This window comes from Thamnophis elegans, chromosome 7 (assembly GCF_009769535.1).
Source record: "Thamnophis elegans isolate rThaEle1 chromosome 7, rThaEle1.pri, whole genome shotgun sequence".
NCBI classification, from domain to species: Eukaryota; Metazoa; Chordata; class Lepidosauria; order Squamata; family Colubridae; genus Thamnophis; species Thamnophis elegans.
In genome coordinates this window covers 56,276,063-56,299,769 of record NC_045547.1, presented here as the reverse complement: position 1 = coordinate 56,299,769, position 23,707 = coordinate 56,276,063, and the positions used below count along the sequence as shown (strand labels likewise).

General features: G+C 41.2%; 1 protein-coding gene across 1 annotated transcript in view; it reads left to right on the top strand.

The window, feature by feature from the left end:
* Positions 1–1,057: 1,057 nt before the first annotated feature.
* PPP1R3A (protein phosphatase 1 regulatory subunit 3A) overlaps positions 1,058–23,707 on the top strand; it is a 39,511-nt gene continuing 16,861 nt past the window's right edge. Inside the window, exon 1 of the mRNA XM_032221840.1 lies at positions 1,058–1,854. Coding sequence (XP_032077731.1) covers positions 1,058–1,854 — 797 coding nt within the window. The remainder of the gene's footprint in view (positions 1,855–23,707) is intronic.

The following is a 23,707-nucleotide window of genomic DNA, read 5'->3' as shown; positions in this document are numbered from 1 at the left end:
TTAGGCTAAAAATCAGTCTAAGGCTTATTTTCTGATTAACTCTTATTTTTGGGCAAACATGGTATATTATGGTTGGTTACACAGTCAGCCTATGTTTGTACTATGTTTGCCATTCCTGCCCATCTATGAAGTCCTTCCCAAGGATCTAGCATAGGCAGATGTTGTTTAATGGTGTTAAAGCTATCATCCCAGACTATAAGCTTTTCCACGTAAAGCTGACTTTCACAATTGACTGAGCATGATTTTGCAAAGGCCAATGATATTTAAGTGGTACTCCAGAGGTTTTTTGGATTGCACCCAAGGCACTTATTTATATTGGTACTTTTTTGTTTTCTTTTGCCACAAATATTATAGTTATATTTTCAGGTCTTTGCATCTTGTGATTTTTCCCCAGTTCTTTTTCCTCCATTCTGCTGTTTCAACTTCCATTACCCAGACTTTTTTTTTGTCTTTCTTATCTACAGTCATTAAGTCTGGGGTGTTATATGGCAGGTGTTTTATTATTATTCTAAATTATGCATCTTCATTAACATTGTTCACCATTGGTAAATATTGACTCCATGCTTTAAAATCAGATATTCAATGAATGGAAGTTCAAATTGCATATTTTATTTCTTTTATAATTTGACACAAATAGAAATCTCATCCATATTAGCAAACTTTGATAAATATCCCCAATGTGGCAGTCTATGTTTTTACTTTTGTGCTTTTGTTTTTCAATCTGTTGCTTGTTATATTATGGAATAGTTACTATCTCATAATAACAAAAGTTCAGACCTTCAAATTAACCACATGAGAATATCTTCAGTATCATTTCTTTGCAACATTTCCTTTACAGGTCTTTGGAGAATGGCTTTTGTATCATATAAAGTCTTTATAGCAGTCATAGACCAACATAATGGTGTAACATATTTAACGAGCCATTGATCCTATTAATAGGCCAGGGTTCCTTTTGCAATGTCAACTGTAATAGTAATCCTTGTTTCAAATCACAGAGTTTCAAATATCAGCTGCTACTACACAGACTGCTCTCTTTCAGTTTATATCAGAGAACCCAATGGAGTCTTTTGAAGAACTCGGTCATATTGGTAGGGAAAACTTACTGGAAGTTCCTACTTTAAGTAATTGTTTTTCAGAAGAAGAAGATGTTAAAGCTACACATCAGCATCGTTTCTCTCCCGGTCTCCGAAGGCGGAATTCAGATTCTTCTGAAGAAATGGAAGCAGAAATCCCCTCAACTATTGCAAGAAAAGTTTCATTTGCTGATGCATTTGGTTTTGATCTTGTATCTGTTAAGGAGTTTGATAGCTGGGATAATCCAGTTACACAGCTCAGTGATGATTTAGAAGATGAAGATGTGCCTGTGGAGGAATTCTATTTAACTCCACTGTTTCTAATTCCCACCACACAAGAGGAACTTTTGCAAACTGTTCGTGCGCATAAAATATGCCTAGAGTTTGTAGAGTTTCTTCCAGGCATAATATGTATGAAGGGCATAATTCGTGTTCTGAATATATCCTTTCAGAAGTTGGTCTATGTTCGAATGTCTTTGGACAACTGGCTAACCTATTATGACATCTTAGCAGAATATGTACCAAATTCTTGTGATGGTGAGACTGACCGATTCTTATTCAAGATTTCATTGGTTCCTCCTTATCAGAAAGAAGGTGCTAAAGTTGAATTTTGCATACGATATGAGACATCTGTGGGAATATTTTGGTCAAACAATAACAATAAAAATTATATTTTGATTTGCCACAAAAAGGGAACTGCGTCATCATTGGAGGATAATAATCTTCAGGAAGAAGTTACAAATAAACGTATCAAAGGCTGCTTAAAGACAACACTGAACAGGTGAGATGCTTGTTTATTATAAAAACTCTGATTTATAGTTTCTACCTCTAAATTGTGGGAACACTAAATAAAATGTGATGCAGATATACATGCATATAAATAGTTTAGTATATAATATTACAATGCTGATTATCAAAATAGTATGATAACTTGTATAAGTAAGTTTAAACAGATAAAGCATCTCATTAATACCTCTATGAAGTTAAGAACAGAGAAGCTATGAGAACATTTGAAGAAATTTAGTTAATATGAATGTATCCATTCACAGCTCCTGGCTCTTTGCCCCAACTGTGTGACCTGCAAACCATGTGCTTGCAATTTGTTTACAGTTAAATATGAAATCCAAACTCAGAACAAGGAATATTTCTATCCAGATCCTACTAAAGAATCTAATGACACCATTCATGGAAAGGAGCCAATGGCCAAAGCAGGTCCATTTGCATTAATTAGCTGTTTTGGTTAATCAGATGTGTAAACCCAAGGCAAGGATAGTGATCTTCTGCGATCTGTATCCTGACTTTCTGAATTAAGCAGATGAGTATAAAGGAGATTGCAAATATGGCCAATATCCTATCTGAATGTGTTGGGCTCTAATAGCCATAATTTCTACCTACTGACATGAAAATATGGAAACTATCATCTGGGATATCTGGATTGTACTATGCAAGTTACTTTTTAGATGAATCTGCACAAATCCTTTTCTCTCTTAATTAAATATTTCTTACAAAATTGCTATATAAATGGAATAATAGCGTACTGCCATGTATTCTATACAGATTGCTATGTATAATTGACCTGAAATGCTAACATCAGAAAATATTATTTCTGCAGTATTTCATGTTGTTATTATGGTACAATATGATTTGGAGTTCACAGTGCACACAATCACATTCTCGCCCGATATCATTAAAAAGCCACTTCTCTCAGTTGTCTGGACTACATAATTTGCCATGATCGAATCTATCTGTGTCTTCTTTCAGAATCTTGAAATTAAATGTTTCAGCCTAAAATGGGATTAGGAAACTGGTAATTGATCTCAGTGAGGCTACTACTCCCAATTCATTCCAATCAATCTGAACCATTGCTGAGAAGGTCAGAAGAAGTAAGTGCAGTCTGCTACAGCTTCCCAAGGCAGTGGGAAATTTTATTATTTAAAAATGTGAGACCATAGTGATGACTCAGAAAGCAAGATCAATTCTAAAAAAAATTATTGAGGAACTAAGAAAATGTGACAACAGTGTCCTGGATGACACTGAAATGAGAAATGAGAGAATAGAAAATATAGGATGTGAAATAAGTTCCATGTCCAAGATTCCATGAATGGAATCTTTAGTTTTAGGCTGGTTATGCCTGAAAAAAAATACATTTGTGGTTTTTTTAAATATAGCATTGATTGAAGTATGCACATTCCAACAAAAGGGTTTGGAGAGAAAGGCGGGAAAAGCAGAAATGTCAAGGACTAAGTGTAGAGAAAGATTTGTCCTACTGGTGTTTTAAGATTATTTTGGATTTTGTTTTGGCCAAAACCAGGAGCAACCAAAACATTCCAGGTTTCGGTCCATCCATTTGAGGTGCAGCCCATCATGAATGTGCAAAACATTAAAAGCAGAATTCTTACAACATACACCTCACACACACACACACACACACACACATATATACATACATGCATACATACATACATACCATAAAAAGTGTAAATTGTATAAAAGATTTGTTTAAACTTCTTTTATTTTTAAAATACATTGGACTTTACTGCTTAAGGTTGTGCAGATACTTGTGAAAATGGATTTTGTGAAGCCTTATTAATCCATACTTTTTAAAAAATGTATAATTATATTTACATAAGTTTATATCATATAGTGTGTGCATGGATCATAACATCACATATTATTTCAATTCTGCCTCTTAATTTTAAAGATACTAGATATAGTGAAATAGAAGAAATAGCATAGATTTTTCTATGCAACTAAATATATCAATAAGCACAATATTAATATTTCATTTACATTCTACTTCGTAGGTTTCTTAAGGAGTATCCATGTATCTTACACAAATATAATTTGATTACTGAATTGAAGACCAAGTTCTCCTTGCCCCCAATTTTATACAGAAAATGCAACAACATGACTGGCAGTTGAAAATTAGTTAACAGAATAACCTTGGCAATCTTCTTGACCAAGCCCCTACTCAAGCAGGAAACATTATATCATTTCAGACAAATCTTCAAGACAGTTTAGAGAGTTGTCCAATCTCTTCTTAAAAACCTCTCATGTTGAAGTACCCCAACCTCTAAAGACAAGCTGTTCCACTGATTAACTGTTCTAGCTGTCAGGAAATTTCTCCTAGGTTGTTTTTCTCCTTGATTAGTTTCCACCGATTGCTTCTTCTACCTTCTGATGTTTTGGAGAATAGGTTGACCCCCCCTCTTCTTTGTGGTAACCCTTTAGATCTTGGAACACTGTTATCATGTCACCCCAAGTCCTTCTTTTCATTAAACCAGACACACCTAATTCCTGAAACTATTCTTCATATGTTTTAACCTCTACTTCCCTAATTATTTTTGTTGCTCTTCTTCACATTCTTTCTAGAGTCTCAACATTTTTTTGTATCATGGCAACCAAAACTAATGGTAATGAGAGCATCAGGGCAATTTAGAGAGTTACAGATGTCTACACAGGAGGCAATGGTCTAGTCCAGTGGTCTCTAACCTTGGCAACTTTAAGACTTGTGGACTTCACCTCCCAGCTGTTCTGGATGGGATAGTACACTGCCTAAGCTGGCTGAGGAACTCTGGGAGTTGAAGTCCACAGGTCTTAAAATTGCCAAGGTTGGAGACCACTGGTCTAGTCTACCTTGTAAATCTCTGAAGCATATCTCAGTGCAGGATGTAAATACATTTATACTTCCTTGCCATCACACTCCATATTATATTTATTATTTCTTTTATATCACTGATTTTTACCAGATTATACCCAATATCATGCATTTGATTTTGAATAAATATTCCAAACAAATTTGATATGCAATGTTGAAACTGAGTGAACATAAGGAAAGATGAACCTGTAGACTGGTTTAATCCCGTATTCTATCATATGTAGTTGGCCACCTCCAGTCTGGAACTGTGTAAGCTGAAAATGAGAGCCATAGTTGTATTATAACTGCTCCTTAACCATTGATGCTTAGGTCAGTGCCTTTGATTCTCAAGACAGTAGTTATGAAGACTAGGAATTATTGATACTTGCCTTTTAACCGGCCTTTGCAATATATCTTTCCAAACCCTTAACACAGCAATGCTGAGATCTGATATTTGTTCTGTTTTTAAGGAAACAATCTTTGCCTTGAATTTCCTACTTACAATGTTTCTTTGTCAGTATTAATAGCTTATCAACTCAAGGCAAATCATCAGTTAAAAGGGAATGCTTTTTCATAATTCAGGATTTTTGCCGTAGCCACTAAGCTGGCAAATTGCAAGCAGCAAGTGGATTTGGTCAAGCCTTTCGCTATTATTAGGTACTGATGATAAGCCTGATCTTTACCAGCAGTGCAGCTGTCCCCTGCTACTGTGAGGGGGCATTTTAATTTACAGAATGACAAATGAATAAACAACATCTTGTTATTGGCTGATCCTACTTAAGATTCTTTATACCAAACCAGGCTGTTAAGAGATTCACAGACAGAGCTTTTACCAGGAACACTGCAAAAACATATTTAATCATTTTTTATTCCTTTGGATTTAGCACAGATCTAATATCCATGGACAAAAAGTAATGTTTAGCTTGTTAATTATCCCTCTTCAATCTCTCTGGCAGCCAAGACCACCAATATTGGAGGGTTGTGATTGTGGCAGCAACTGTAAAATTTGGGTTGATACATTTCTTATAATTCAGCCAAAGAATATGGCCTGTGCAATTCCTTAGTTTTATATCTGATAGTTAGTTTTATACACTTTATATCAACTATGTTTCTGGAATAGTTAGTATTGATTTCATTAATACACTGATGACAGCTGCATCACCGTATCTTATAGCCAACAGTTAACAAAGTGATAATGAGTTGGTCCCTCATGGACACAGTGACAGAATGAAAGTGGCCTAAGAAATTGAAATATATTAAAATAAGACATAGTCTCATTTTATATATGAATAAACAAATTTAGGATTACAAATACAATATGTTCTGGATGGGATAGTACACTGCCTAAAATATCAAGTCCATTCTTTAGTAAAAGTCTATTCAGGTGTCAGTTGATATAGCTATGCCCAGAAATTATTGTACTAAATCTTGCCTTGATTATGCTTCTTTCTGGATGATGACCAAGATTAACAAAAGTCATCTATGTGGCTATCAATTTCCATTGTTGCAATATTATTCATTTTGGGCTGTCCTTGAAGAGTGCTCAGAAACACAACTTAGAAAAAAAGCAACAGCAAACTTTATTGTCTGGATTGTAGTGCAGGCTATTTATATATAGGGCAATTTTTCACAGCCTATGGTAATTCAAAGTTTTAAGCAGTGTTTAGTAATGTGAAGGACTTCTAAATATACCTGTGCAGTCTTTGGCTTTCAAGGGAGAAGGATATTTCAAAGCATGTGAGGGGGCATATACAGCACATCTGCTGCTATTTAAATTTAATGAATTTTTCTGGGGAATGTGTTGTTGCAAAGATATTGCTGCTTTAAAGAGGAGTAGACATGTACTATATGTATGCCTACCATCAGCATTTTTTTCCTTCAGATCTAAAGCCTAGTGCTAAACATACACATCTGGACAAATTTTACAATCTTTATCAGAAGTATCAAAAAAGTGTAAATCTGATGTGCTAATAGCAAGTATCCAATGAAATATATATCCAAGGGAAGTTTTTAAACATATGGTCCTGTTCTAATTGTTCAGCTAGATAGAATTTTACATTTGATTTGTTGCCTTGGAGGCCTGAAATTTGGAAACAGCAAGTTATGTAAAATGGTTTATTATTGCAGGAAATTGAAATATGATTCATTTTTAAAAAACATTTATAAATGCAATATTCTAACTTTTTGTGAAATACTTTAATCTTACCACAAGGGGAAGTATTTTCTAATATGTTCTTTTTGAAAACCATCACATACCTTTATTATCTGTAGTCCTTTTTCTTTCCAATTACATGTATTGGAATAGCTGTAATCAATACAATTATAAGCATAAAAATAGTATACAATTCAAAAGTTAATTTAGACTGCAATGCTCTTGAGTTTTAATATAGATATTGCATTGCTGAAAATTATGTTTTTAGAATAGAATGTGGATTTCTTCCACATTTGTCCTGCTTGGTACTGATTTCTGGCTATGTCGATCTCTGCCTCTTCAGCAATGAGATACCACTCATGTAGGTGGTTTGGGGCACCTCGGGCCCCACAAGCATTGTAGAGTTCATTACTCAGCCCATCCTTGAACCAGCTTACCAGGATATCATCTGGCCAGTTCACATGACATGCCAGGTCTCGGAATTCTTCGGTATACTCTGCCACTGGCCGGCGTCCCTGCTTCACAACTTTAATGCAGTCGCGTGCTTTGCGGTCTGTGAGGGGGTCCTCAAACCGTCATCACAGGGCCATCATGAAACAATCAAAGTCCCACAGTTCTGGTGCATCGGCATCATGTAAAGTCACCATCCATCTGGCAGCAGCTCCTTCCAGGGCTAGGGTGACAACTTGCACTCGGGCTCTTTGGGTTCAAAAATCACACCCATATTCTTGCATGTAGGTGAGCACGTGTGCCACAAAGAATCCCAATTTTGGGGGGTTCCCATCAAATTTTACCCCCAGGGAAGGAGTTTTCGTTTCTAACTGCAGGTTTCGGGGTTGGTTCGGAGTGGCCCCCAACCCATGCGCCAACTGGGGGGAGGGTTTTCTGGGTTCCTAGCTGTTGCTGCTATGGTGTCATCTTGATCAGCAGAGACCAGAGGGGGGTTAGTTCCCCTGGCGTCATCCCCCTTTGCTGCCGTTTCAATGCTTCTCGGTTGCCGGTCTGGCTCTCCCCTGATGTTGAGATTTTCCAAAATTTCCATCACCAACTGGGTTACATGCCTCTTCAGAGGAACCTCTCTCAGTGAGGCTTCATTTAGCCCCTCCTGGTCAGAGGGGGCTTCTAACTCCAATTTCCACCCTGGTTTTCGGCTACCTCAGGTAAGAGTGACTCCCCTCATTCTCCCTTCCCAGCCATCTTTCATCCTGATTCCGATTGACCAACAGGGCTTTTTGCGGTCCTCCAAGCTCACCTCGTTCTCTCCACCAGGGTACAAGGAGCAGGTCTCTGGTTGTGTAGGGGTTTTCATCTCCCTCCAGCAGTCAGTTCCCCCTTGATGGCTGTTATGCTCAGACATGGTTTGCTGGGTCCCCTCGGTAGAGTAAAATGATGTCTCTCCTGGTTGACCACTTTGCAAAGAGATGCTGCTTTATGTAATGGCTCCTCTCCTAACTTGAGAAAGTAAAGACTCTTGAAATCAAAAGGAACATTTAATCAGTCAGGATGGAAACTATTAGAGGCAAAGCAGCATCTGAAACCCTTTAGGCAATGCAAGTGGGATTAAACTGATAATGACCCCTCCCTTTCTCCGAATGCAGATTCTGACCAATACACAAGTGTGAAGATGTTTCCTTAACTCTTCTGCCCTGAGAGTCAATAAAACACACGTTTCCATGGCTATCTCTAGTTAGACATTAAAGTAAGTTATCCCACATGGCTGTCATAAACATCCCTCCAGAGATGCTGGGACCTTGAGTCTTCCGATGACAGGAAACCAGTTGTAAAGTTGTAAAACTCAGTTGTTACAGATACAGCTAGTGATTTAACTCTGAGGCCCCCGTCCTCCCAATTGAATGGCAGTATCACTTTTAGGGATCTGACAATCTCAATGCAAAAATATAAAAGCTGAGGGGCAGGGCCTGAGCAGAACAAGAACAAAATAAACGTGGCTTGACAGCACAAGCTGTGGGCTTGGTAGCAATGTAAACTAGCTGAATTGGTCAATCTAATACCCTATATCTCCATTGCATTATCCAATCAGGAAGAAAAATCAATCTTGCTTTCTGTAATAGAAATTTAGTGAAGAATATATTACTGCTGGACAGAAACAAAGTTGTGTTATAGCTGAGGGGTAAAGTTTCTCTCAATCACAAGAAAAATGATATACTTAACATATTAATGTTATATTTGGTTACTTTGGCAAATTTTCTAGTATATATGAATTTGAATATCAATTTATTATACAGCAATCATGTATTCACAGCTGTGGCTTTACCAGCACATATAAACAATAATGATTTCTAACCCTCTTCAATAATCACTATTAGAATGGGGAAACATAAACAGCTATATTGTTATATAATATGAGAAGTAAACCAATTATTAAACTTTATATGTGAATATTACATTAATAAGTCACAGCAGTATTTTATGCACCGAAACAGAAATGATTTATGAGTGACTGAATGCATGTGGAAGTAGCAAGGTCAAAAATTTAGGGACTATTCCCTGTCAGTCTCTTATTTCTCTGTGTGATTTGTCATATATGTTTTTGTGTGTGCTCTGTATCATATAATTAACTGCTATATTCTGTTCTTTTCATACAAGAGTTAAGTCACAAGCATAGAAAAGAAATTAAGATGGCAGATTGTAATGTGTGACTTCTGTGTTTCTTTCTGTTTGTTCAATGGATGGAAACAAAAGATTTAACTTCTCAAAGCAGTTGATTTAGAAGTACTGAGCTATAGATCTTAATTCTTGATCATTTCAGTAGACCCAATAGCAGGTTGGCTGAAAATACAGGGACTGCTGTATACCTGAAAATATCTGTATTCTGCCAGAAATGAGAGACAGATGTTATGACTGTTCAGCAATAGAGATTGTTGATAGAAGAAATTATTTGTAGCTCAGGGTTGAAAGAATGATCCTTGGTGCTTTCTGAGCTTGGTAGTTTTCTTGCAGATATTTCATTAACTGAACTAGGTAACTTCATCACTGCTAGTAGGGAATGGGGTTTGCTCTCACTTTATATTCTAATGGCATGATTTATCAGTTGATGGTGGGAATGGTCTTGATAGTTCTTTGGTTGAGTGTTTTACTATTAAGCTTGTTTGGCACTTCCTTGATTGGGGTATTGTTTGCTTCTTGATTGTTGGTCTAATATTAATCATGGCGTTGATCTCTGCTCTGTTAATCTCTATTGGTGTTGACTGTTGGTGAGGTGGTGTTCTGGTCTTTTTGTGCCATTTTTGTTTTGATTGTCTCTTTTCACTATTATATAGATGTTGTTTATGTCTATGTGCCTTTTGATGACTGATGTATCAAAGTGCCAGGCTTCCAGAATTTTTTTTTACTGTTTTTGGACTTTCCCAGTTAAAACTATGATTACGTCTGTCCATGTGTTGTGAAATTAAACAGTTTTCATCATGTCTTCTGACTGCTAGTTGGTGTTCATGGATGCACTCTGCTACTCTTCTCCCTGTGTGTCCTATGTTTGTCCTATGTTACCTTAAACTAATACTTACAAAATTACCTTTTGTTTTTATGATATCATCCAGTTTTTTAGAATAGGAGCCTATCAGCGTGGCACATCTTGCCTTGAGAATCTTTGCCCACTCTTCTTTGCAAAAACACTACAAATCTGTCAGGTCTCCTCTGCACAGTCCTCTTGAAGTCACCTAACAGATTTTCATTTGGATTCAAGTCCAGACTCTGGCTGGGCTGTTTTAAAATTTTGATCTTATTGATTTGGAGGTATGCTTTGGGTTATTGTCGTGGTGAAAGGTGAATTTCCTCTTCAGCATTTTAGCAGAAGCCTGAAGGTTTGTGCCAAAATTGAATGATATTTGGAATGTTCATAATTCCCTCCACTTCGACTAAAGCCCCAATTCCAGCTGAAGAAAAGCAGCTCTAAAGAATAATGTTGCTGCCACAATGCTTCACTGCAGGTATGGTATACTTTTGATAATGTATAGTGTGGTTTTTATGCCAAAGATGTTTTTTTTTAATTATGACCAAAAGGTTCAGACCATAATACATTTTCCCACATGCTTTTGTAAGACTTGATCTAGGCTTTGCAAATATAGCCAGGCTTGGATTTTTTTTTTCTTTTTTGTAAGAAAGGCTTCCATCTTGTCACTCTATTCCACAACCCAAATATACAAAGAATATGACAGATTGTTGTCACTTGTAGTACACAACTATTTCTTGCCAGAAATTTCTGCAGCTTTTTAAATTGTTTTCTTGAATTTTAGAGAGACATCTTGGTAATGTCACTTTGTGCCATATTCCACTTGCTGATTACTAACTTGAATGTGTTCCAGTGGTGGGTTGCAGGTGGTGCACCCCGGTACGGGTGTACTGGAGCCTGCCCGGAGCACTGGGTACCGTTCCGGTATGGTGCTTCAGAGGGCCCACCTGTCCGCCCAAGCTCCTTACCTGTTCTTTAAAACCTTTGGTGATATTCCACCAAGCAGCCAGAGTGTCGCGGAGGCTTGCGGAGGTGTCGCTGGCAGGTACAATGCATGTGTTCACTGCATGCATGTGCACGCTTGCTGCACACGTCCATGTGGACGCCGTCGGGCTCGTTCCAACTGTAACGGTTGGAATGGGATGCGGGACCCACCACTGCTGTGTTCCATGGTATAGCCAATACCGTGGAAATTTTTGTATTCTTCTCCTGACTGATACTTCCAACAATGAGGTGCCTTTTATGCTTGGCATACCATGGCTTTTTCTGTAAGTAAATGTCAGAACTTTATATGGACTTGGTGAGAGTCACTTGATGGCAGGTGGAACCTGGCTACTATTTAAGATCAGTTTGAATTTAGTTGGTTGATTCTGAACAAATTCACATTCCTACTTATAAGGGCATGTGCACAGTAATGGAACATGTTATTGTATATTTTTATTGTTATCCCCCCCCCCCCTAAAATCAAGATGTTTTTCAATTGTATAGCTTATGTGTCATGTTAAAGGTAGAAAATATTCTGTATTGATTTATCTTGGTCTGATTTTTTTTACATCTCAGAAACCTGGCACTTTAACAAAGGTGTGTAGTCTCTGTGTATCTATGGTAGGTAAATAGGTAGCAGGGGTGGGTTCCAACCAGTATGGACCAATTCAGCTATACCAGATGGTGAAATTTAGCATGCCTTCTTGTACCCGTTGGTAAGGAGGTCCCATACGAGAATGCTCCCTCCCCTCGTTCGCTCTTTCACTCGCCCCGCCCATCTGCACCATGCTGCCGAAAAGTTCTTAGAAGAAGACCCAGAAGAAGAAAGAACTGGTGAGTGGCTGGAATGGGGTGGGAGGATGTTGGGGAAGAGGGAAGAGGCAGAGGGGCTGCTGGAAGCGTGTGTGCATGTGCACAGGCTGTGGGTTTTAAAAACGTTTGAGTGAATCCAGGAAGAGGAAAGAGGCAGAGGGGCTGGAAGATACTATAGGAACACATACTTCCAGCCCCTCTGCCTCTTCCCTCTTTCTGGATTTACTGAGATGTTTTTGAAACTCACAGCCTGTGCACACGGACACACTCTTCCACTCTTTTAAAAATGTCTGAGTGAATCCAGGAAGAGGGAAGAGGCAGAGGGGCTGGAAGTGTGTGTGTAAGGTGGTCAGTAATGTTGAATACCGGCAAGGACAGCTATATTTCCTCTTTAAGTGGCTGTTTTATTGTTTTGTGTACTTATTTTATTCTTATTTAAGTAGTAAGTGCACAAAATAATAAATTTCCTTTTTTATATCTTTTTTTTGTAGGTCATTCTTTGGGGCAAAGAATTCAGTGCCATCGACTTGGCCACTCCCACCCACATGACTGCCAAACTACTCCCACCCGGTCACATAACCACCAAGCCCCCCCCCCCCCAAAAAAAACAGGACACACTTACAGAATAGGTTCTAAAAAATTGTGAAACTCACCACTGGTAGGTAGGTAAGTGGGTGGGTGGGTGTATAGATGAATAAATGGATGGAAAGATAGAAAGATAGATGCTTTATGAAGCAATATACTTTATTTTATTAGTTTATTTTAATTTTAAAAAACAGCAAAAATATCCTAGAAATACAGGAAACAAATCACAGATAATCCTTTGAGATTTAATGCTACCCAGGTCTGCTGCAATAATGAGATCAACACAAACATTTGTTTTAGATTCTATTGAAAGCAGAAGAATTGACTCTGAGATGTATTTAAAGATTTGAAAGCTGATAACTTAGTTTAATTTTTTTCCTAAGCAGAACCATATAAAACAAGTAGGGGAGGAGTCTATTATGCTGTCCTACTAGTTGAGTCAATAGCTGCATTATACTCCTGGTGCCAAATGCTATTTACAAAAGAAATGTCTATGGGATCTCACTTCACTCATTACTAGTGATATTCCCAAATGGAGAATGCACAGTCTGCATATTTTCCAATATACTTATTTACTGAGTTAAATTATTCCATGAAATGAAGCAAACTAGGAATTAGATAGACTACAGTTAGTAAATCTCACTATGAGGTCAGTCAGACACACCATGATGCATGTAGCTATATCTATTGCATGGTAATGATAACTGCAAAGAAAGGAGAGAGACAGAGAGGGAGAGGGAGAGGGAGAGGGAGGGAGGAAGGGTGGGAGAGAGAGAGAGAGACCTCAATTTTGGTCCTCCACTCCATCCTCAAATAACCACCACCTCTGAGGTGATTTATGTTTCTTTGCTTCAGAATACCCATCCTTAGAGCTCTGAGAAAGTAAGGCTGTCAGGATAAAATTGCTTCTATATGTCTGAATATGATCTCTGCTTTTGTAACAGTATATATTAAGATAGTAAACGTAGTATTTCATTTAGTTATATGGAATCATTTTTAATTTATGAAATATTCAGCTGTCAGCCTTACCAGGTAGACCAGACAGGAAACATGGCCAGATGAGCTAACTCTTATTTTATTGTAAAACTAGATTAACAGAGTCTTGCAAGTCTGAAAGTACTTCCTCCACTCCATCTCCTTTACATTCCAAAAATTAGGGAGGATCTCATCTGAGCCTCTTGTACATTTCATGTATGGACTCAAGTGTCATTCATCTGATCATTCCCTTGGCTGCATCCTTTTACCCAGTCCCAAGGTCATTCCCACACACCACATACACACCAGCCTACTATCTTCTTTCTTGATTCTTGCCTATTTTGGCTTACAGAAAGAGGTAGCAATAACTAACAATATCCACTCTGTATCTAGTGGGTTTTGTTAACTACCACCCAATCACAAATATATATTTTGTGTAGTAGATGCTCTTGAAGGATAGCAATCATTTTTAGCCTTTTAAGTTTCAATAACAGATTAAGTCATAATTACCTTGAGAGATAACCCCCTTTGGGAAAAAAATAAATGGATTGTAATAATTTTCATGCAACTTGATCTGTCAGTGATTTTTCATGAGTTTGGGCACAGTATTTTCCTAGGACTATATCAGAGGTTGTATTCAGCAGATTCTGACCAGTTCTGGAGAACTGGTACTGGAAATATTGAGTAGTTCACAGAACCAATAAATACCACCTGTGACTGGCCCTGCACCCATCTATTCTCTGCCTCCCGAGTCCCAGCTGATCAGGAGGAAATGGAGATTTTGCAATAACCTTCCCATGGAGTGGGGAGGGAATGGAGATTTTACAGTATCCTTCCCTTGCCACATCAACCCACGCCATGTCCACCAAGCCACACCACACCCACCAAGCCATGCCCTCAGAACTAACGGCAAAAAATTTGAATCACACCACTGGACTATATCCATGTGAGTTGAGAATTGTGGCCACTGTTTTATAATGGCTTTGTTCCTACTTTCAGGGTTGGTTTCAAAGAGCAATATGGAATAATAGTACTTTTCACCTACAGTTATGCTGTAGAGTAGCATGGGGCATTATTTTTGTACCAAAGTCACTCAGAGTAATCATTAAAAATTGGGGAAGTAGGTCTCATCAATATAGGAATGACATCTACTTCTCCATAAAATCTGAATTGTGAAAAATTGGGCATATTTTGAACAAATTGTGGATACAGTGATAGGTCACTTAATGGCAAATACATTGAGACTGATTCCCCAAAATATGGAGACTATTCATGGTTTTGGGATTTGGAGAATTCCCCTGTGCTAAATAAGTTATATTTGCTCACAAAAAATAAATACATGTTTTTGAGAGGGCACTTTTAGAGTTATCATTGCCAAGACCAAGACCAAGAAACCCAATGCTCCTTTCCTTTCTTTCCTTTCCTTCCCTTTCCCTCCCCTCTCCTTGTCAGGGTTCCAAGTAACATCCCCAATGAAAGAAGACCCCGAGGCTTGAAGTTCCTCAAAGTTCCATTTTATTAGAGATGTCATATTGGCACATCTGGGAAAACCCAAATCTGAGAGTTCTGGGATTGCCTACCCAAAAGATAGTCAAAGATCCATCCTCTGCACCCACAAGTCTATCCCATGGTCCAATCAATTCACTGTCCCAACTGGAGACAACCCCCAGTCACTCCCATCCAGGTGCAAGTTGAATGCCCTTAACTCTCAGAGAAAGGAATGTTGTTATGGCTAATCCTCCACGACTCCATGCAATCCCCCCTCCCGTTTTCCCAGGCACTAAATGTGGCAGCTCTGAAATTCCAATGGTAAAGATGGCTTCCAGGGCTGACACTCCTCTTCCTTCCCTCCTCTCTCCTCCCCTTTCCCTCGCTTTTTTTTCTATATTTTTCCATATGCACTCAAGACAACATACTTATCAAATGCTCTATCCTATTTTCTCCAAAACCCGTGAGGTAGATTGGGCTGAGAGTGACCTGCCCAAGTCACTCTGCTGGATTTCATGACTAAGGAAAGACTAGAACTCACAGGCTCCTGGTTTCCAACCCAGCACCTTGGACACAATATCAAATTGGCTCTCAAATATGGTTGACATACCAATTGTACCCTTTTCTGAACAGGGATAGCTTAGTTGCAATTGTTTGCAATTTAGTGATTTCATGTTTTGTTTACTGTAATGTACTCTATGTGAAGCTATCTTTCCTTTAGGTCAAGAGACTGAAACTGGAGCAGACTAGGACAGTTACTTGGGCAACCAGATTACATGCTACATCTTTATGGAAGCAACTATACTGACTGCCAATTTTCTACCAACTTAGTCTCATGGTTTTGACTACAACATACAAATTCCTCAACAACCCTCAACTCAGGACACTAATTAGATTGCCTGCTACATAATATGAATTGCCAAGTACTATCTGGCTGTTATTTTCTAGCAGGCATTCTCTATGGTGGGTACTCAAGTCCACTATTTTCTCCGTCTCTTTTTAATGAAAGTTTTAATAATGTTTTATATTAAATGTAGCAAATAAAATAATTTATTTCAATCCATTATTCATTAGGTATGTTATGCTGCTTTTACTGTAAATTACTTTGAGAAGCTTCAGCCTGAGAAGTACATATAAATAAATTAAATGAAGAAATAATAAACTTTAATTAAACTGGGTAAGACACTTAACAGAGACTGGTTAATGACCTTGTCACCCACAGCAAAATCCTAAATCTTTTCAACATATACACTAAAATAGTTATGAGAACTGGCACTCATGTATATCTCAACTTGATATACATGAAACATCTGCCTAAGAATAAGAATAAGGTTAAACTTCCAGACATGAACAAACTTTAGTTTCCAACTTTATGATTACATATCTGTTGTGGCCCAGCAGGAGCCGTTGGAGCTGCCATCAGACTCTGACAGCGAGGGGCGCTATGAGTCGGCTCTGGAGGATGTGGAGGACTCTGGATAGTGTTCCGACTCTGAGCATGGTGCAGAGAGGCTGGTTAGCACCAGGAGGCACCTGAGCCTTGGACCAGTGGGGAGGAGACAAGGGAGTGTGATCCTGACGTCAGCAGTGAGTTGTTCCTGGATGCCCGGCACTGGCGAGCTAATAGGCATAAGGAACAGTTGCGCAGTTACAGGAGGTAATTGCACTCAGCTGCTGGTAATTAGGCTCCTCTCCAGACTATAAAAGGACTGCTTGTGCACATACCCCTTGTGCAGAAGTCAATGCATTAATGAATGTTGGAGAACAGAATTGTGAGCTTGGCAGGCTGGATTGCTGCCACAGCTTATCTGTGTTGGATTGCTGCCCGGACTTGTCTGTGCCGGTTTGCTGCCAAGGACCTATCTGTCTATTAATAAATTCCATAAAGTATCTTTGATTCGGAGTGTGTTGGTGTGGGACGAGGGGGGTCAGAACACATATCCTAAGCTAGTTTTGTGTTGCCTGAGAATATTTGCATGTAATAGTACAGCATGGCTTCTTGTGGTTCTTGTTATTCTTTAAGATTATGCCTCCCCAATGCTAGATTCCCAATTAAGATCCAATTTGGGTTTGTCAGTGGGACCAGAGGTTTTGTTGTCTGAGCTTTCAGACTCATGCTAAAGCCCATCTTCAGGAAACTTCTCTCTAACAGAGTGTATGCTGTTCTCTGTGGTATTTATAGCACCTGTTGTAAGTGGCTTTTTAGGTATTGATTGAGGTGTATTGCTGACTGGATTTTAAGTTATTAGTTGTCATTTGCTTGTGCTGCCCAGCCCTCACCTTCTAAGTACTCGATAGGCTAGTGATAAATCAGCACTCCATTGACGGACAAGAGGTCTGTTTCCCAGGCTTCAATCACTTCCCTGGCTGTTTTTGTGCCTGTTCATCCAACAATCTTAGTAGCTGCTAAGAATATTCAGCACGAGATTGGAAAGTTGATTGGTCCTAATTCTGAGTTGTGATATTGAATGGAGACCCTCCCTATCCAGGAAATGGTGTAACTGACATATAACACAAAGTTCAGCAAAGACCCTCCTAAGCAGAAGAAGAAGCTGAAGCTGCTGGATGCTGGCTATGGGGGTGGGCTGGGTCATACGCATGGCTATGATTATATCACAGTGCTGACTTTATACCTACTAGGACACATTTGTGCTGGTTCTTGGACATTAAACCTATATCAGGTTATGTTTGCATGGTTTCCAAACTTGGTTCTGTGTTTCCTTGGCTGGGCTATGGATGGGTGAGAGGAAGTCAGCAGGTGAGAGCATCATAATGGCAAAGATGGGGGCAAAACCAGTTCTAAAGTATTTCCCACACAAACCCATATAATTAAAGTTCAGGTTTTCCCTCCGCTCCATTAGACCAGACTATATTGTCCAATGGAGACTTCTGGTATTAATGTGAGAAAGTATTTTTGGCTCTGGTAAACACCTGCCAAAACTTCCTTGGTTCCCATGGCCGAATCCTGATGTCCGGAGCTTAGGTCTATCTTCCCCTTCCCTCCCCCCATAGTTTGTCGGGAAGCTGAGAAGCAATAATAGTTGCAATAGCAAAAACCTCATCTGAAGCTTGACAGCTAAATCACATTTAAGTTCATTTTGATTGGCCTCTTGAAGGAGATGTTCCTCTTGAACAGAACTGTAGGACTAGAGTAGAGGTGAACTCTGTTTAGCTAAACTGGAATATTTTATTTACAAATATCAGTCAATTTGAGCCTGCCTATAATATAATATCCTATTCTGTATCAATCATTAAATAGAAGGAACATGCAAATGGTAAGTAATGATTGAGTATCTGATGACCCTTGTTGTTTATCATTGATATCTAAAATATAACAAAGTGAAGAGGGCAGAGGTTTTTGAACCAAGATTCATCCAAAAGGAGCCAAAGCCACCTTTAAGGGTCAGCAAAGCTAAGGAGGGGCCTTCCCGGTCAAGGGTTTGTCATGAGATGTTTTGTACGTAAGAGGTTGGTTAGTGGAAGGGCCACTTGGGCAAATGACAGGATGAACTGGTGATAGAAATTGGAAAACCCTAAAAAACTCTGCAACTGCTTGCAGGTTTTAGGGGACTGCCAGTCCAACACTGCCTTTACCTTTGCGGGGTCCATCTCCACCCCATTAGGTGAAATACTGAACCCAAGGTAATCCAGTTGCATCCTGTGGAACTCACACTTAGACAATTTGATATATAAATGCGCTTTCAGCAGCTTTTTAAGAACTTGATGTACAAGGGTTACATGTTCCTCCGTGGTCTTGCTATATATAAGGATATCGTCCAAATAGACAAGTACCCCTTGATACAGATGATCATGCAACACCTCCTTAATTAGATGCATGAACACTGGGCTCCTTGTAGTCCAAAAGGCATAACCTGGTAACTGCCTAGAGGACAATTGAAAGCTGTTTTCCATTCGTCACCAGCCTGAATGCGTACCCTATAATACACCTCCCTGAGATCTAATTTCGTGAATATGCATCCCTCCACTAAGATGGACATGTCTTTCATTAAAGGGAGGGGGTACAGATGTTCCACACAGATGGCATTAATCTCCCAGAAATCGACACAGAGACTTAAGCTGTCATCCTTTTTCTCCCGGAAAAGAACGGGTGCGGCTACCCTTGATCTAGCTGGCTGAATAAAGCCCCTTTTCAAGTATGTTTCTGTGTATGCCCTCATTTCTGCTAGCTGTTGTGGGAGCATAGAATACATTCAGAACTTTGGCAGTTTAGCCCCAGGGAGTACTTCCACAGCACACGCCATGGGGCAGTGAGGGAGCAAAATATCACATTCCTACTCGCTGCATACATTCTTTAAGTCTGCATATACCAAAGGGAATTGCTCCTCCCCAGATGTATGTACCGATGGCACTGTAGCTTGCAATCCCACCGGCCACTGGGCTGTGGTTTGCACCTTATCAGGAGGGGAGTCAGGGCTGTCAGGGCTGCCCTATTCTGAGATGCCTACTATCACCACTCCACCATATTGTGGGGCCCGATTTGTCCAACCATGCCAGGCCTAGTACAATCTTTTCCATGATTTTTGGAACCACTAAAAATGCAGGACCTCCCAATGGGGCCCTATCTGCAATACACCCAAACAGTTACATGCATGGCTGGTTGGGTCCCCAATAATGACCAATCCATCTGTTCAAAATGGATTGGCCTAGCCAACTTCCTGAGGCCTATCCCCAGGTTATCAGTGACTGTGATGTTCATTAAGTAATGAGTGCACTCTGAATCGATCAGGGATGTACATTGTCGTCACCTAGCCGCTTCCACCACTACTGGTATCGCAAAAGGTTTGATCGGCTTACTTACCATTGGGTCGGAATCCTCCTCCTTGTCATTTCCACTGGCATTGAGCATATCACCCGATGGACTGGAGTCAACAGGTGTAGGACTTGGTTGACTCACCCTGCATGACTTCTCCTGGCCAATCTTCACGCTCTTCCTGGCTGTCCCCCTTTTCATGCTTGGTGTGCTCTTGGACACTCTAGGGCTGGTCTCAGGGCGCTCTGCCACTGTAAGCCCTGGCCTCCCACATCAAAAACATGTTATGTGTGCCCAGACAGATGTTGTCTGTCCACCTGCCATTGGGGAAGGAGGTTTCACTGTGGGGATTGTTGTGGATAGTGGGGTTTGGGAGGCAAAGGCGATAGGACACGTTTGTGGCAGTCTTTGTCCTTGTTTGCCCCACTCTCTTTCTGGTTTATCCTCACAGAACTCTATAACTAATTTCATGGTGGCCTAGAACCATGCAGTCAGTCTAGGTGGCAACCCTCTGCAGATGCAGACCTGGCATAGTGTTTTGTCAAGACCAGCTTGAAGTGATGCACCACCAACATCTCCAGCCAACCCCTCACTTTGCCAGCCAGATGCCGGAACTCTTCGATGTATTCAGCTACTGGCCTCCCTTGTTGTCTTACAGCTAGCAACTCCACTTCTGCTTGCTGGGTCCTAGTGGTATCTTAGAACTTTTCCTGTAGTGTCACCAGGAACAGACCAATGTCCCCAAGTTCCAGAGCATGATCCCCATACAAATCAGTCACCCAGTCGGCAGCCTCTCCATCCATCACTGCTGCCACAGCCATCACCATGTCCCACTGCAATATGTACATATGGCCGTAGTGGTCCATGTGATTTAACACCTGGCCTAAGAAGAGGGCCACTCTTCCTGGGCTACAGTCAAATGTAGCACGTATTGCTGATGAGTCCCAGCATCCCATCACTCCAGGCCCATAACCAGTTGGAGACTCCCTCTGGATAAGGAGAGTGTGAGGGCCATAGCTCTCTCCCACCACTTGCTTCCTGCAGGTATCCCAGGTAGCTTGGGGTACCCCTAGTCTGGGCTGCTGACCTCTTGGAGCCCCTTGAGCACCATACCATTCTGGACCAGTTACCCTAGACTGTCCAATGACTCCCCATGCCGGTCGGGGTCCATGTTCCAGTGACTCTGCCGCAATATCTCTCCAACCACTGCCATGTCCATTATCTCAGAAGCCCACTGCCCCAAACATTTCCTGCAGCACCTCTATGGTTTGGCTGCCCACCACGATGGAGTAACTCCAATCGTTGTCTGATATGTGCTTTTCATGGCAGTGCACGAAATAGGTTCCAGACAGGGTGAGCAGGGGAGCATGGGGTGGAAGGCCTCTGTGGTCCCAAACCACTGGCAATCTCAGACACCAATCTCCTGTCCTTCCTGCATAGGCCTGCCTCACATCGGCCTTTAGAGGTTCTGCTGTAGGCTTCCATGCCACACTTAAGAGTGGTCCTTAGGCCTTACATCCAATGGTGCCTCTCCTGCTGGCCCTGACACAGCCTCCAGCACAGTTGTATCAATTGCCACGGCAGACTCCTCCAGGTCCGCAGCCTTCAACCCAAGCACTGTACCTTCAGCCATGGTGTGAGCTCTGGTGAGAGCTCTGACAAAACTGTCAGGTTCCAAAGGGTTAAGGAAAACAGCCAAACACAGAGACGGTTTGAAAATGCAGTTTATCTTCCTCTGGCATAAACTGACCAACAAAGCACTAAGGCAATGAATAAATTGTCAGAGCTGACATCCGGTGCTTCCTACCACATTTTATACTTTATTTGGTATTTAGGCTACCCCCCCCCCCCGGCACACCTCCATCACCTCATGACCCAGAGTGAAAACCATCTGGCAATCAATCATGGCTTGTGTCAGCTTCTGCTTTGCTGTCGCTTCAGCTGCCATGAAACGGGGAGGGAGGGCATGGTATTTGGGAGGGGTTACTCATTGTGCTGGAGGAAGGTTCTGGAGTTCACCGACTGATCGGACTACGCATGCATGGGTGTTTCCCGCCAGGACTAACGGCACCGACATTCCATCTTCATGATGCCTTTTGAAGTTATCTCACACCTGACACTTGAAAGAATTATGATTGGACTGGGACTATGATGCCAAGGGGTGGGGAATGGGCTATTCTATATATCAATCGCTTTCGCGCCTAAATAACCAGACTTCCCTACGCTTTGCCTTTAATCATTCTTAATTAGTAAAAGTACACTTGATTTCCACACATGGAGTCTCATGGTCTTTCTTTCCTAATTAATTAATGGAGAGGAGCTGACGGATAGCGAAGTCTCATCAACACCCTACCAGGAGGATACAACCTTCCATGGGGGGTGAAAACTACAAGAAGACGAAACCGAGAAAATGTCTTCGCAAGCCAGCGATGGAGAAATGGGAAAAGAACCCACTGATTTATTATTACCCAAGGAGTTGGCTCAACTGGAAATAACGAGCCCTGCGAGCCCCACCCCCAGTGGTCCTTGTCGGTGGGACAAAGAGAAGATAGTGCGAACTGGGATGCGGCCGTTACCAGAAGAAAACATCAGGAAAGGCCATTTGAACCGGGGGCCGAACGACGACCCCAGGAAAGAGATCAACCTGATTACTTGGAACAGAGGTACTCTGGGCAAAGATTCGGGGAGGGCGAAGAGGCCGAGAGGGGGTGGGAGCAAGAAAACCCACGGGCAGCTTCACCCCCCCCAGCCAGGGGTGCTGCCAGACCAGGGGCCCCACCCCCCAGAAGATGCAGAATGGTTAAAGTATGATGGAAATCCTAAGAAGCTGGGGTTTTTCATCATGTAAGTTTATAACTACATGGAAATTTATGGGCCCGATTTTGAATCAGATGCCATGAGAGTGCGAATGATTTTGCTTGCTTTAGAAGACGAGGCCGCTGATTGGTGGGGAGGGTTACACTGGACCAATTCCCCCCTCCTGAGGAATTTTAATGCGTTTATGGAAGCGTTCAAGAAACGATTTGATGACCCCCTGACAATTTGGTTTGAAAATGCAGCTGACATTGAACTGGATTTAATTAGACTCCGATGTGCAAAGGAGGAGAGGGAGAAGCAAAGAGAGAAAGCAGCGAGATCTTCCCCCCCCCACACCGCAAAACCCCTTTCGAAGTGAGAAGCGAAGGGAGGGGAGGCCCCTCTGGAAAAGCCAAACCGTTTACCTGCTTTCGTTGTGGGAAGGGAAGCCATCGCGCGCCAGAATGCCGCGCTAAGCTACCCACAACCGCCCCAACCCCTGCCAAGCGGGAGGGGAGATCCAGCAAGGCCCCAGACAAGAAGAAAAAGGAAGCCGCGTTCGCTGTGGATTCTACCCCCCCCCCCCCGCAATTCAGCCAGGCCCTGGAGGGAGAAGCTGACGTCTCCACCAGCTCCTCTGAGGAATCCGATGACGACGCCTCGCCTCGCTGGGTGAGTTCAAACAAGGGCCCCATGCTAATCCCGATAGAGTTGAGAGTTCCGCCCGATGGGGGGTCAGAAAGCCTTCCTGCCCTCCTTGACTCAGGCTGTTCCCGCTCAATGATCAATCCTACTATGGTGGAGAAACTGGGCCTCAAATTGAGGACTTTGAAAACCCCTATTGTTTTTTGCCAGATAGATGGGTCCATAGCAGGGGGGGGACCCGCCCATTTCTTTACTGAACCCCTAGAGATGAAAATGGGCTCCCACACTGAACTAATCTCTTTTATTGTGGCTCCTGGGA